The following is a 15,784-nucleotide window of genomic DNA, read 5'->3' as shown; positions in this document are numbered from 1 at the left end:
ATCTGTTTTCTGGAGCTCTGGGGAGCAGCTTTTTGGGATGGGTCTAACATAAGTAACAATGGGATTTTTTTACACCTGACTGATCAATACCTTGATTCATTTGTAAGGAGAGGTAGCAGGTAATTTTAGGAGGGGTGTGTGTGTGCATGGAAGGAGTGTTTTTTTACTTAACTCTATTCATCTCAGCGTCCACCCAGCGATTAGGAGAAGGCCCAGATCTGATAAATAAGGCAGCAAGGAACAATGATCCCTCTCTCTTCCCAGTATTTGCAGCATGTGTCTTCTGGGTGGCTTTTCCCTGTGCATGGGTCCCCCCCGTGTGAAAGTAATTATAGAAAAGGCAGGAAATGCCTCCCTGTTGGGCTGGGCGGTGGGGGATGTCTATGCCTGGACTTTCCCAGTCCCCAAAACCCCCTGCTATTTTTTTTTTCCTTCAAACTTAGGAAGAAACGTTGCTTTCATAGCCCTGATTCCTTGACAGCTTCCCCTTGTCTAGAGGGGGAGGTTGTATCCTGTCCTTACCCCAAGAGGGGACACCAAGGCTGCCTTTGCGTTGCCTCTTCCAGCTCCAGCTGCGCAGACGGAGGAGGTTGATGCAGCTTCACTGATTTGGCCAAAAGGAAGGTTTTTTCCTGCAGCTCAGACCTCAACAAGAGGACAAGGCACAGCGCCAGGGAAAGCAAGTCCCCACGTCCCTCCTCTCAGCACCTTTGTGTGAGGTGGGACCCTGAGCCAAACCCATCCCTGCATTAATGCATGGGGTGATGGGGCTCAGGTCACCTCTTTTGGTCCAAGGGCATCAGAATATCTCATTCCTGAGGGGAGAGCAGACATTTTCCAAGGAAAATATTTTTGCATTTGTTAAAAAACCCATAAAACATCACTTATGTTCCAGTGATATTATTTTTCCTGGGCAAATAGCTACTTCAAAAATAGGACACTAAAAGAGAATCTGCAAAATAATTAAAAATAATAATAAGCAGAAAAATCCAATCATTTCCCCAGTTTCCCAGCTAGATGTTTCAATTGCATCTCATTGCAATTTCATTTTGGAATTTGCTTAAACATAATCATACTCTTCTTTAAGAAGTGAAAAAAAAACCCAGCTCAAGAGTAATGCTTTTTTACTCTGAATGAGATTTTATTAACACTTTCTTTCTCCCCAGTGAGTAGTTCAGGAAATGCTCATTTTGGATGTGAAATACAGTTATTAAAGACATTCATTTATTTACAACTTTTCAATTCTGACAGAGGACTAGAAAACTCACTAAATGAACAGCTCCAGACTGGAACATGGTAGAAACTTTCAAAAGGAGAGGAAGGCCAGGGATCACACTTTCCTTTTGATTTGCCAAGAGGAAAAAAAAAAGAAAAAGAAGTATTTTATCGACTTTTTATGCTTTATATATAACACCTATGAATGGCGGTATGAATTATTTCCCTTCTCTGTTTTTGCTCATGAAAAATAAAATTGTGCAATTCCTCTGGTTTTCTAGGAGAACTTGCTGGAGGATTAATGAGGTGATGCCACAAGGAAACGCAAGTTAAGAACCCTGAACAGCTCCAGCAAAAAAACCTTCTCAGAGCGTTTAAATACCTGTTTAGCTAAAAAACCTGACCCAGCAGTCGAGAAAAGCTCTCGCTGCAAATGTTCAAAAGCACTGCCTGAGCTTTGAGTGTGGAAAAAGTGCCCTGGTGCTTCTCTGAATCATCAGAGGAGCTTCTGTGTTAAGAAGAGAGACAGGGAAGGAGGGAAGGAAGGATGAAGGAAGAGAGGAGAGGAAGAAGGAGAGGAGAGGAGGAAAAAAAGAGAAAAAAAAGGATAGAAAGGGAAAAGAAAGGAAAAGAAAGGAGAAGAGAAGAGAAAAAAGAAAAGAGAGAGATGACTTTGAGGGGACGAGCCTGCACTAAGAGGAGGAACAGAGGTGGCCGTGTTTACAGGGTACTGACTTTGAAATGAGGCTTCTTCCTCTGTCGGTCAGTTAATTACTGGATGAACCTGAAGACATCACTTCACATTTTGTGTCTCAGCTACTCCATGCATGAAATGGAGGTGGTGGAAAACGATGCTCACTCATCATCATAAAGATTAAGAGGTGGCTTTAGGAGCCAGGCTCTGCTACTTGGATTCCTAAAGGAGGGTCACCCATGGGGACAGGGGACTTAAAGGTGGGGGACTCGGGGGGGGGGGGGGAGAGAAACACCAGAGGATGGTGTCGAGGGGCCTTTTGCAGGGACTGGATGGGGTCAGTGCACCATGGGGAAGGAGGTGTGGGAGACCTGGATGGAGGGTTATGGAAGCACATAACCTGAATTTACAGAGGTGGGGTTTTTTGGAGGAGATTCTGAAGATGATCGTGTTGCAGGGGATTAATGGAAAGGATGATGGCTGGGAGGGGTGGTAGGATGGGGCCCGAGACTTCAGGGCTGCGTCTTTGCCAGCAAATGGTCAAGAGCAGGGCACAGGTCCCAAGAGGATGGGGCTGGCGCTGTTATCCTGAGCGATGCCCTGTCTGAGACTGCAAAGAGATGAAGGGTTGGGGGTGTGGGGGGAGGATGCCGGGACCCTCCAGGAGGGCAGCGGGGGAGAAAGAAGACATCCTGGGGCTGAACGGGGTGAGAGAGGCCATGGCCCGCGGCTCTCGGGGCTCACCCAAGACACAGCTCCACAAGCTGCTCGGGGGTGGGGGAGAGGGGGGATGTGTGTGTGTGCTCCCCCCGACTCGGGGACAGGGATCCGGGGCCGGGGAGGCGGGGAGGAGCGGGGCCGGACCGAGAAGCCCCTCCCCGCGGGGCCGCGGCCGCGGAGAGGCGGGGGGAGCCGGCGGAGGCAGCCCGGGGAAGGCGGCCGAGGGCTGCCCCGCCGCTCGGGCACGGCGGAGCGTCCGCCCCGCGGACAGAAGTTTGCTGCCGAACGAGGAGGAAGAGGAGACAAAAAAGAATAATAATTAAAAAAAATTAATAAGAATAGCATAAAAAAAAAGGGGGGGAAGGAAGCGCTTTCTCCGCAGCTGCCCCGGAGGGATGCGGCGAAGAACGGCCGGCGGGTGCCCGCGCTGCCCGGCCCGGTTGCGGGCATGAGCCGGGAGCCGGGACCGGAGCGGGGCTGAGCCGGCAGCCGGTGTGAGCCCCTTCGGCCCGGGAGGGTCGACCCGGGGCGGCGGGGGCCGCCTCCCGCCCTGCCCAAACCTCCGCGCATCCTCCGGCACCGCCTGCCCGGGTCGTACCGAGAGCCGTACCGAACCGTACCGAGCCGTACCGAGCCGAGTCGGGGTGATCCGAGCCGTGCCGAGCGGTAGGATGAGGGGCATCCTCTACTTCTGCACCCTGATCCTCCTGGGTGAGTAAGCGGGGAGGCACCGGGGAGGGGATTTTGGGGGGGGGGGGGAGGGCACGACAACTTTCTGCTGGGGTTCGCTTGCGGGGGGGGTTCGGGTTTCCCCTCCCCAGCACCCCCAGAAGCAAACCCTGGGGTAGCAGCACCCCAGTTTTCTGTGGTCTCGTTTGCTCTGGACCCAAGCGCTGGGCTCTTTCCTCCCCGTCGCTCCGGATGGTCCTGTTTGCCGTGGAAATGGTTCGATGGATCCCCCCGGAATGAAGGGACTTCTTGCTGGGGAAGAGGAGCTTGGAGGGGTGTGTTGGGGGGGAGCCTGATTTTCCACGGCGCCGGCAAACCCCACGGTGATGGGGAAGCTGGAAAATGTCGGGGTTTCGGGGCCGGTGGGAGTGGGCTGGCAGTCCCGGCTCCGCCGCTCTGCTGTGCAGCGCCGTGCACCGTGCCCTGACCCCAGCGTGTGTGGTCAGGGCTTCCCGCTGCAGATTTCTTCTCCCCCCCCCCCCAAAAAAAAACAAACCCAAAACAACCCACCCCCAAAACCCCGGGGCTGTCCTCAAAGCTTTTTTTTTTTGCACTGGGAGCGGGGGGGCTAAGGACCCCGGGTGTCTCCCCCATCCCTCCGTAAGCTCTAAAGGCAGCCCCCCCCCCCTCCAGTGTCGTGGCTGGGAGATGTTGTCCCCCGTGGGATGCCGCCGTATCCGCGGGGATGTGGTCTGCAGCACCCGTGCTTTGAGCATCCCCTTCTCATCTTCCTCCTCCCCAGCTCGGAGCAAGGGGTGGGGGTCTTCTGCATGCAATGCCCCGGCCCCCCCCCAGCTGGAAGCCGCCTCGTTGCCTGCCTTTGCCTGGCTGCAACCCCTCCAGCTCCCCCTAGGGTATTTCCCCCCCCCCCCCCCCCGCCCCGTGTTTCTTTGAGATAGCAAACCCGAGAATGAGTCTGTGCTTACAGAGACCAGGGAAGGCTGGGTGGGGGGGGTCTTTTTCGGGTGGTCGCTGGGGAAAGGAAAAAGGTTTGGGGATGTAGAGAAGTGGCTGGGACACCCCGAGCATGGCTCGGGGTTGCCTCCTCCGCACCCCGAGCATCCCTGCTGTAAGCCCACCTCCTGGGGAAGACCCCGAGGAGGTTTTTCTCTCGGTGGGGAAGGTTTTGTCAGAGCTTCAGGTAACTCCTCTTGCCGGCTCTCCCTGTCACTAGATGTCAGCAGCAGCAACTCTTGCAAGTCCCAAAGGCGGAGGCGGAGAAGGGCGGGGGGAATAATTCGACCCCCTAAGAAGGGCCATCTCCAGCCAGGGAGTGTTTTGCTCCAGGGGTTTAGAAGAGCACCGGGACCTGGACATGGCCCAGGTTGGGACGGCTGCTGCCTCGCAAGGGCTGGAGCTGTGCCTTGGGCTGGGGAAGGTCTCAGCCTCCCTCAGAGCTGGGTTTTTGGTTTTTTTTCCTACAAGGCTCACAGGGCCTCTGGGTGGGAGTCCAGGTCTCTGCAGGATCCATTTTCCAAGTGGTTCAGATTGACTGACTCACTGATTGACTGCCTGATTGACTGACTGGTGGACTGATTGATTTTCTCTAGAGAAAGTGGACTTAAAGAAAAGAGCAAATGGCCAGCTCTCCCTTGTCAGCAATGCAATTGGGAATAGTGGGCAGGTGTTAAGGATACACTCATCGTCTCCGGTCCTGAGCAAAGCCATCAGCCAGTATTCACCTTTTGGCCTTCTGATCTTGGGGTCTCCAGAAGGTCCTTTTCATCTCTGAACTGGCATTTCACCCCTGCAGGCTCAGCACCATCCCAACAGATGCCATTCAATGCCCTCAGCCTGCTCTCTAGATATTTTCTAGCTGTTTGTGTTAGGGGTGGACGAGGGCTGCCATTCAGATGTGCCTGCCAGAGCCCCCGCAGAGATTTGGGGTGCTGGGCTGGAGACGGCAGTTTCTGCAACTGCAAACGTGGTAATTCCCAGCTTCATCCACGCTGGCTGCATACCATGTGGGCTGCAGTGTGAGATCCTTGGTTTTTTGTATGCGTGTGCCCCCCTGCCATTTTTGGGATGATCCCAGGTGGAGGAGGCAGGGTTTGGAGAAATTAGGGCTCTCTGAGGTGGGACTAGGCAGCATCACCATCATCCAGCCTGGATGGAGAGCTCCTGCAGCCACTTCATCCCCAGCTCGCTGGTGGCACAGGCACACAGAGTGACCCAGACCAGGCAACTTATATAGTTGAACACATTTTTTATTTGCCTCAACTGCTTTTGAGCCAGATCACCTCCCTGGCCTGTCTTACCAGCAACCACATGAATGCCAGTGCCAGCAGCAAGGACAGAACAGGAGCACACAGCTGGGGACAGGGACATGGATTTGGGGGAGTCTGTTGCTGCCTTAGTGTCCCCTGATATTTGCTTGCACGTGTGGTATTGGCTAGAAATCCCACCCTCAGGACAGCGGGGAGGCATGCAGGAAGACTTTATGGAAAATCAATGCTCTAGAAAGCACTGATATAATTAAATACAACGAATATAATTAATTTTACAAGGACACTGGGTTACACCTGTAAGCAGCCCCTAAAGCATTGCCCATCCCTTGTGCAGGTTTCAGAGGACACATCGGTCCCTGCACTAACAAAATAATAATTAAAGGATGAGAAGGAAAATCTGGGCTAGAGTTGAAGGCAGTTTGCTGCAAAGTCCCCATGGGACCAAGAGTCATTTCTGGACCATTGCGATGGAGGGCAGGATCCCAAAATGGCATCTGGGCTGTCTTCTGCTGACAACCACTGCGTTTACCTGGCAAGTTTTACTGCGCTTGGTCGTTAGCAAAATTTCTGGCATATGTTTCCCACAGGCTTTTCACAGATGCAATCAAACACAAGAGATCGTCTGGCAGATTTTCACCTGGTTTGGGAACTCAGGTCCCAGGGGAGAGCAAAAATCTCTTGAAAAATGTGTCTGTGTGTATGAGAGCGGGAAATGCTCCTTAAATTAGTGCCTTTGTCAGTTCTGACAGGAGCAATCCGTTATTTGCATCAATAAGAATGTGATATTTATGTCTCTCCATATTGGTGTGGTGGAGAAATAAAACTTCTCCCTCAACAGGCTGTCCTCAAACACTCTGCAAATTCCTCTGCAAGGATCTCGCCACACCCAGAAAGTATTTTTTCCAGAGCTCTGGAGCCTTAAATAGTAATTACTGCTGGGTGAAAATTAGTACTAGTTAAGTCTAAAAATTAGTATGAATTACTGTGAATACTGTTTTATTTTGCATTCAGAGACAGAAATGTCTTCTCTGCTCTCCTGGCAATTTTCACAGCTGACTTCTATTGTGCCTGAAATTCCCTTCATCATTTTCACACAAGACTTGTTCATTTTTATAACTTTCCACTTGGTCATTTTAAAACATGACTCCTAATGTCGCTGAGGTTTGCCACCTTTTAACAAAAATACTCTGCTACCAAGATATCCATGATTTCTTTTGCCCTCCAGTAGACTTTATATTCCTTCTGCTTCCTTAAAAAAAAAAAAGACCTGTTTCTTCTCAACCCCAAAGTGGAAGAGGACAAATTCAAAGGTAGTTCTCCTGCTACAACAATTTTTTTAGAAGGGCACATTTCACTGAAAAAAAAAAAAAAGAACAGAACAGTGAAAACCTTGTTCCTGTCAATCTTCAGTTCGGTACAGCTCCCTTGTTTCAAATGCATCTGTCAAAATCCCCTCTGGTAACACCTTCTGGCAGTGAACTTCAAGCCTGGATGGACTGATGGTGGGAGCTGTATGATAGTGGGGGGGGGGAGTAGGGCTGGGAAGACATTTCCACCACCTCATGTGGACTGCCTTCATCTCTTTTGGCCATCTTTAAAGGTTCAAATACGGGCACGTTGTGTCTGGACCCCTAGAGAAAATAGAGTGCAAAAATTGTGGTTGAGAAGATGAGTTTGAGGAGGTGGATGGGAAGTGGAGCTATGGATGGGCATTAGGTCCTGGAGATGGAAGAAGAGGAGAACCAAGTTTGGTGTGATTAGACAGGGGATTGTGTCCAGGAGAGGGTTGTGGTGGTCAAGGTGGTGGAGGACAAGGACCCAGGACTCTTTTATGGAGAGCAGGAAGGGTTTCCAGAAGGTGAAGCCACTCTTCATCCTGAATAAGGAGAACCTAGGACTGCCACAGGGAAAAAAAATGAGTTTGCAGGAAGGATTGGTATCTTCTAAGGTCACGACATATTTAAATCACACATAACTCCTCCAGGATTTGGGTCTAATAACAAGTGATACAACAGCTGGCTGTCGCTGAGCTGCAGTGAGCTTGATAGGTGTTAACAAAGGTTGTCATCTTCGTTAATATTTCCAGGCATCTCCCTGCTTCTTACTGGAGCTGAGCTGGTAAGAAGTCCTACCCCAGCTGCAGATCTGCCTTGGAGGTCCTTGAGTCACTCAGCAGTGACACATCATTCCCTGCCGCTGGGAATGGCATCCATGCAAGGTGCGGGGCATGGCCAGACCTCTAGTGTGTCTTCAGAGCCTGGTCATCTCCTGCATTCTCTGGTCCACCTGACTGGAGCTGTTGGGGGGACTGGACTTGCTGCCTGCACAGGGTGGCTTGAAGGAATGCATGACCCCCAGAGACAGAGACTGAATAAACCTTTCTGGGCCCCTGCTCCACTGCTTGACCATCTCATGGGGACAAAAGTGTTTCCCGGTATCCCATTGGATTAGATATGTATTCTCCAGCTCAAAACTGCCTTGGCCATATCCCGTCAGTTTTGAGTCTCATCTCTTTTCACCTGCCTTCACGCGAATCCCTCTTCTTCCTTGACAGGTAGCTCCCGAGCGCACACGTTCCTCTTTCTGGCCAAAGCCATCTGGAAAGCAGTTTGCATGAAAGATACAGTAAAAATAGTTGTGCTGTGGTTTTGATTTATTGAATCCAACTGGAAAATCCTGTCTGCGATACCTGTCCTCACTGAGTGCTTTGACAGAGTTATTAGGCAGCCCTCCCCATGCTACTGCTGACATATGGGTTGGGGGGTGTTTTGATACAGACGTGCAGGCAGCTGGTTTCGGGTTCATGGGTCCAGTTTATTGAGGAGAAAGGAATGGGGCAGGTTTTCTGGTGTTTCTTCCAAAACCAGGATCAAATTGCTCATCTTTCATACACAGCCAGGCTCAGCCATCTATTCTTTGCCCCCAAGGGGATGGCAGTCCACTTTGGGCTGGGATTTTAAACAGGTCCAGATGCTAAAGGGCTGCGAGTTAAGAGCTGAGAAACCGGTGGGTTTTGCTTTCCTCCTCTCTTCCTCTTACTTGTACATTGAAGAAAAAAGGCCAAGCACATAACTCAAGTCAAGACTCAACTTCAGTGTCTCTGTCGGAGCTGCAGGTCTTTAACTGTCAGCGGTCCGTGCTGCAGACTGCCTTGCAGGAGGCATTGCACACACGTCTTGCAGATCTCTTCTGCCTCGCGGGATTTTAGCTGCTAACGGCTGCAAAACCCACGAGGAGTGGAGGTGCCTGTGGGAAGTGCTCGGCTCTTCAGTCAGGCAGCAATGGGATTGTCTTCGGGAGTCCCTGTCTGCATGATTTGAGGTCTCTGGAGGCTCAGAGCTGAACTGGGCCCAGCAAATGCTCAGGACAGGTCTTGGGAGAGCTCCGGGGTGCCTTCAGAGATGGCGAATTGAACACAATCTCTGCAAAATAATCAAGCTTTGTTTCAAGCTTTGCATCAAATGACGCCGGCTGATGCCTCTGCAGCAGCCACCTGGGAAATCCCATCATCCTTGATTAATCAGAGCAAAGGAAACACAGGGCAGCTACAGCCCCATGGGAAGGGAGCCTTCACTTGGATGATGGCTGTGAATTTTGTTGAGCAAACCCGGTGTCTGGGCCACCACTTGTGCAGAGTTCATGTGGTCCTGTCCGTGAGAATTTTACATAAACAGTCAAATCAATTATAAAGTGTTTTGAATTTCTCAGTTCATCTTCTTCTACTGTGGCAGCCTTTATTGAATGCTTTCTTTATGTTTTTTTTCCTCCTGCTGCCCATACTGGACCCTCCATAAGTATCAGCTCCACCATGATTATAACTTGAATTTCTTTCTGTCCATTCCTCATCTGCATCACCCATAACTGGTGTCCAGGACCTGCAGACTGGCTCCCAAAGAGTTGGCTGTAGGTGCAATGATTTGGCTTGCAGCCAGCCTGGCCCCTTCTTCAGACTTGCCCTAGAGAGGAAAGCCAGAAGGAAAGTCATAGTTTCTCAGAGCTACCTGTCTCGGTGACTTTGGATAAACAAGTCTTAATGACAGGCTAGCTATTTCTTCCAAGATTTTAACTTCCATGCATGTGAAGAAAAATGCATCTCTCCATGACAGCCTTCACAGCACTATCTCTCAGATATTATACAGCTGACTCGGTTACCTGCAATCTGGAAATAGGTAGCAGATGTCTCCTGTAGCACCGTGCATTTTTTCCTTCGTTGCTGTCTGTGTTTTCCTTTGATGTTCGGTATGCACAGCAGAAGGCACCTTAAAAAGATGTCACAAGGCATGAGGTGACATAAATCCATGCACACTGAATCTTCTGTAATAAAGGCTGCAGGTTAGGACGATGTGTTTGCCATCTCCTAATGGAGAGGAGAGCAAACCAGCATGCTGAATTATTAGACAGGGCTTGGAATGAATCAAAGCCATTTGACCTGTTTGTGTAAAGCCCCAGACAAGGCTGAGTTTGCCTAAGTGTTTCCTCTGCACGGTGAGGAATTACACTCCTCCTTGCAAGGGTTAGTTGATTTGACACATGAGTTATAGCAATTTCATGGTAGGTCTTTTTTTTTTTTTCTTTTCTTTCCCCCTTCCAATCCGTTTGTTTTATTTCTTCCTCTTGGTAAGAGAACGTAACCCAGCCAGGCTGCTTGAGAAACAAACTGCACATCTTGGTCTGCCTGTCACAGCCACATCATCTTTCAGAGAGAGGGCACAGGCAGAGTCATCTCGGCTGAGTCTTCCTTCCAGTGTAGGGAAAAGTGCTCAGGGGGTCACGATGCTCACAGCCTATAAATACCTCCAAGGTAACGTGAAGGAGTTGTTCTCTGCCTCAGAAAGAGCTGGAATGAGGAGGAACTCAAGCTGTGCGTCAGGAATAAAAGCTTTGCTTGCAACCAGGACAACATCTGATTACTTAAAGGAAGGGAGAAGAGCAGGTTTCCCTTTGGGAAGATGATGGGATCGCTTGGGGGCTTGTCAGGCTTTGCAGGCTTCAGCAAACCTTAAAGCCATAAGCTGTGCTGGCCCAAGGAACTCCTGAAATGTGGTCGGGTGCTCCATTCCCAGAGAATTCCCTGGGTTTCCATATTCCATTGGCAAGCTCATCTCCTTTTTGTGATGATTTAGGATGTTAACTGGAGGGAAAAACTACAGGAAATGTCCTGAGACCTGGGTGAGGAACCTCCCCTAGGATCCAGCCGTAGGGGTTCTCCTGATGTTTTGGTAAAAAGATGAGGAACTGCGTTAAACTCGCAATGCGAGAATTCTCCATCAGGGCCAGAAGGTGTGGGAAGGGAAGAGCGGACAAGGTCCTGAGCTGATTCTGGTCTGGAGGTGGGAAGCAGAGGAGAAAGGGATCCCGAGAGGTTGGACAGAAGATGCAGAAGAAGCTTAATAGGGAATCCAGGAGATGGGAGGAGGAAAATGTAGGACCATAAAATTCTGAGAGCCGTTCTGGAGCTGGGGAAGCCCTAAGGGTTGGATTCCCCCGTCTGCAAAAGGTAATGTGAGTCTCTGCAGGCCAAGTGCATGTGAAGTGACAGCTCAGGGACCCATCCGTCAGCGTGGAGTGTGGAAGCGTACACACTGGGTAAAGCAGCTTCAGAGTTACCACCCTCCTGGGACTGATGCAAGGAAATTTATCTCCTTCTCCTGATATTGCTTCATTCTTCCTCCCTACAGACCCAGCCAGGCCAATCCTTAATGTGTGCTGGAAAGCCTGTTAGTAATTAAGTACCTGACTCGAGGGGGTCCAGATCTCTAGTTGAGTTCATTATATGCTATCACATTACCAATAAGTTTTAATTATAATTGGAATGGCTAGAGCAAAAAACAAACAAACAAGCAAATGAGAAAAAAAACCAAAACAAAACAACAAAACCAAACCAAAACAAATAACAAATAGAAATCCAGTGAATTCCCCCAAAATGCCTAAGCTGCAAGTTGAATGCTGTCCCACAGGATGAGGAATTACGGCCTCTGTTTCTGGGTGTCTCTCAGGTTTTGGAAAACGATGCAAACTCACTGCATCACAGTGTAAAAATAAGGATGTTTTTAAGGTAGGGAAATCATTGTGAGGCAGAACCAGGTGACAGTGCATTTGACCTGGGATATTTGCTTGTGTGAAGCAGCTAACTACAAGCTGGGATCAAAATTTCTCATCAGCATATCAGGAACAATGTGACTTTTAGCAGCACCTGCTGTGCACACAATCTACCGAGCTCTTATTTTGGTGCTCAGGCAGGAACTGAATTCCAAGTGCAGTAGCTGGCTAATCTGCTCTGAAAATCTTCCCATATCCCCTACACAGGGATCGGTGATCCTGCTTTCCACTGGGATTAGAGATGTGCACTGCTAAAGAGAAGGGGCTGAATTCAGTGATGTGCCACTGAGATGGGAGCAGACGTGAGTTGCAAAAAATAAAAGCCTCCGATAGAGGAGCAGGCTGGAAAACAGAAAGTCATTCCCCCAGAAAAATACTGGGCTTTTGGTACAATTTGGCTTCTGAACAACAGTGACAAATCAGGAATAGTAAAAATTGCAATAAAAGATAGCGAGTGGAAAATAAAATGCTTATTGAGGATAATTCCAGGGGAAGAAAAATGAGGACTAAAATGAAGCCCCAGGTGTTTTTGTTCTGTTTTACCTGCTTTTATTAAGAAAACAGAAAATGGTCTTCCCAGAGGGACCCTGGACAGGAAGAGAAATGGACCCTGTTTCTCACTTGTCCCCTGCCCATCCACCAGACAGGGATGGTCCCAGCAGGCTGCAGGAGATGGGTTCCACCCCACCTGGTTTTCACCTCATCTTCTGAACTTTTCCTTTAAATCAGCAGAGAGAGGTTGACAGGTCCAGAGGGACATTTACCCTCTCTACAGAGCAGCGTTATCTCTAAGAACTCTGAAGCAAATTAAGGTGACAATTTTAGACCTTTCCTTGATTTTGCTTTAAGTTCAATCAGATGAACCCCACCGAAGCCACCAAGTTTTCTTGTCCTCCAAGAGGTGGTGATGGAAGGAGCAGTCAAGAGGCCATGGTTTCAATGTACTCAACTAAAAAAAAAAAGATGAAGAAAGTAATATTAAAATATTATTAACACTTGTTTTTCTACTTGCAAACCCCAAATTTTCCCAGGTAACACACTTTCCCATGAGAAAAGAGAAAGAAAGAAATCCAGTCAGAAATTTCCAGCTGTTTCACAGACCTGACGGCTCCAGTCATGGTGATGATTGGAAGTACCTGCAGTTGGAGGCCACTCATAAATCACACAGTGCCCGGGAGCCTTTGGAGCCATGGGAATTTATTGTCTCACCTAGTAAAATCCCTGAAGTGCTTTTGGCCATGGCCAGCTAGCCATCTCCTGGGCATTGGTCAGGAGCTAGCACAAGCCAAGGACCATTCCCAGTCAGTTTGCAAGTGGTTGCTCTGTTTTGAAGGGGGAGAGAATTTAATAGTATGAACGAGGCAGTTCTGGGTCATTTGGACCAGCACCTTGAGTCTCCTTCATTAATAAACCTAGGAACAGCATGAGAGACCACCATTTCCCTCCCAGACACCGTCCATTTCTCAGACAGCCTGCAGATGTGGTTGGACAAACCTTTCAGCTTAATCTCTTTCAACCCCCTACATTCATCTTCCTTTCTGCTGCTTCCAGCTCAGAAGGCAGAACACTAACAATGACATGAGATAATATAAAATATATGATAGCGCTGGCTAATTTGTTTGGGAACAGATAAATCCTCCTGTTTCTAATGCATGCAGGTGCGTGCAAACCCACACGCACGCAGACCTGGCAAGAGCCTGGGGATGTGCATACGCAGAGCGAGTCCATCAGAAGTTTCTGGCAGAGCCTGTGCAGCGGCTGTATCAGCTCTGAAGTGTCCTCTCCAACAGGCAAAACCTATCTTGGCTTGCCATTGCAGTTAGCATGACCTCGTGAAAGATAAGCCACGTGAGAGAAGTCTGAGGAAGCTTGATTTATCCAGAGTTGAAAAGGGAAGAAAGACACAGGAGAGAACATGATCACACTCTATAAATACCTTCAAGGTAACAGTGCAAGGGAAGGAAGAGGATTAGTCACACTTCTGTAAGACAGAGAGGGGAGGAGAGAGAGCAACAGCATGAAGCGGAGAATGAAAAAGTTTTAATTTGAGTATTAGGAGCAAATTGTTTGGGATATTTTTCTTTCTCATTTTTACTGGAAAAAGTAATTGCAGGGCCTCAGTTTGGGCTAGGCTTGAGGCTTGATGAATATTTTTCAGGAGAGTTGTGGGTCATGGGTATGAGGATTAAATGGTGCATCGATGTGTAGGATCTGCAGGTCCTAGGTGCATCCATGAGCTAAACAAGGGGCCTGTGTAACCTCCAAGACACCAACAGTGTCACCAGGCAGAGGGTCACCCTGCTGCCTGGTACACTTGGAATTGAGGGTTGGCCAAAATTCTTTCACCTCCCCTTTTCCCTGCACCCCATATATCCCACACTCATAGAATCGTAGAATGGTTTGGGTTGGAAGGGACCTTAAAGACCATCTAGTCCACCCCCCCTGCCATGGGCAGGGACATTTTCAACTCGATCCAGTTGCTCACAGCCCCAACCAACCTGGCCTTGAACAATTCCAGGGATGGGGCATCCACAACCACTCTGGGCAACCTGGTCCAGTGCCTCACCACCCTCACAGTGAAGAACTTCTTCCTTACACCTAATCTAAATCTACCCTCTTGCAGTTTAAAGCCATTATCCCTTGTCCTATCACTACATGCCCTCATAGTGATAGGGCAACTATCACTACAGGGTTGTTGAATGTACCATGGAAAGATGGTGCGGCTCAACTAAGGCTCTTAATGGTCATTTGATGGTAGAGCTGGGAGTTGGCTTAGTGATGGATGATGAGTCTGGGTCAGCCAAGAGACTTGGCTATCCCTGGGCCCTGCCTGTTGTTAATAGGTGACGAGGTGGCTCCTTCTCCTCTCCGGTAAAACAGCCTTGCTCTTGGTGCCTTAGACCTGGCCTTACCCTCTCTACCTCCCAGACCCTCCCTTCTCTCAGGACACGAGGTCTCCTGCCCTCAGACCTGGCCCCATCCTCCCTGGAAATGGAGGTGAGGAAGGCAGGGTCTTTGATGCAACCTCCCTGGGGGACTGGCTCCAAGTCAGGCTTGGACAATCATTCTTATTGTCACCATCCATTACGCTGGGACTCAAAAGTAAATGTTTTCCAAAAAATGTGGGTAGCTGCTGCCAATATTTTTCCCTGTCTCCTCAAGCAAGTGCCAAGAACTCTTTCTTCTCATAACAAATCAACTAGCCAAATATAGGTGTCCCTGGAGAAAACCCTTCAGGCTGGTAAGAATTAACAAGTTGATTCAACTAAAGGTAAACAAGCTAATTATTCTGTTCAGCCTGTGGTTTCTTGAGAAAATGAATCTTGTGTATGTGTGTCAGACTGTCCACCCTAAATAATTTTTGAGCCCCCTGACCAGGTTAGATCGGTTTGATAGAAGTCTCAGATGTTCAGATCCCACAGGTTGATGTGAAAGTGGCTGTGGGAAAGGGAATGAGCTCCTAGTGTTGCCTGCTGGGGGAAAAGTTAGTGAAGTTCATAGCAGAAAAGGTGCACGTGAAAGGAGATGTAGAAATCCAGGCTCGTTTCATAGTGCTACTTATTTTTTCTGAGCTAAGCAGTAAAGTCCCTGATGCAAATCTGCGTAGAGCGAAAGAAACGGCTTCCTGGGACCATAAAGGCAGTCTGTACACCCTGCAAGTCCAGGGAGAAAAGGCAAAGTGAGAACTTTATGCGGGTTCAGGACTGCTTCTTGGAGGTAAAACCAGCTGAGCAATGTCAAAGGGGAAGTATGGTCCTGTGGATGTTAACCATCGCAAAGCAGCATAGCTGTGGATGCGAAGGCGATGTGCCGTCTCCCAGGCGATGCCCAGGACCTTGGTCCTGTGCCAGCTGCACCTTCTGAGGAGGGCTACATTTTCCAGAGGGATGGATATTAGCATGGAAATTTGCAGGAAATCCCCCAGGTTAAGTTGGCTTGCTGTGGTGTCACCTTGACCATGCCAAGGACGCAGGAGAATTGCTCAGGGGGCAACAGGTAACTGTTGGTGATAAAGGGAATTGGGGAAAGCATGGTCTGCAGAGGGTCCATGGTGCCAGGGTAGAGCCTCCCAAGATGAAGTCCACCTCGTTGGACAAAG

The 15,784-nt window shown here is 49.3% G+C and overlaps 1 protein-coding gene across 1 annotated transcript in view; it reads left to right on the top strand.

The window, feature by feature from the left end:
• The first annotated feature begins 2,779 nt into the window (after nt 1-2,779).
• The window catches only part of GFRA4 (GDNF family receptor alpha 4), a 75,215-nt gene continuing 62,210 nt past the window's right edge, over nt 2,780-15,784 (top strand). Inside the window, exon 1 of the mRNA XM_069796997.1 lies at nt 2,780-3,340. Within this exon, the coding sequence (XP_069653098.1) occupies nt 3,301-3,340 (40 nt within the window). The 5' untranslated portion in view covers nt 2,780-3,300. The remainder of the gene's footprint in view (nt 3,341-15,784) is intronic.

Source organism: Haliaeetus albicilla, chromosome 1, assembly GCF_947461875.1.
Source record: "Haliaeetus albicilla chromosome 1, bHalAlb1.1, whole genome shotgun sequence".
Taxonomy (NCBI): domain Eukaryota; kingdom Metazoa; phylum Chordata; class Aves; order Accipitriformes; family Accipitridae; genus Haliaeetus; species Haliaeetus albicilla.
The sequence above is the reverse complement of the archived record's forward strand: the minus strand, read 5'-3'. Positions and strand labels throughout refer to the sequence as shown.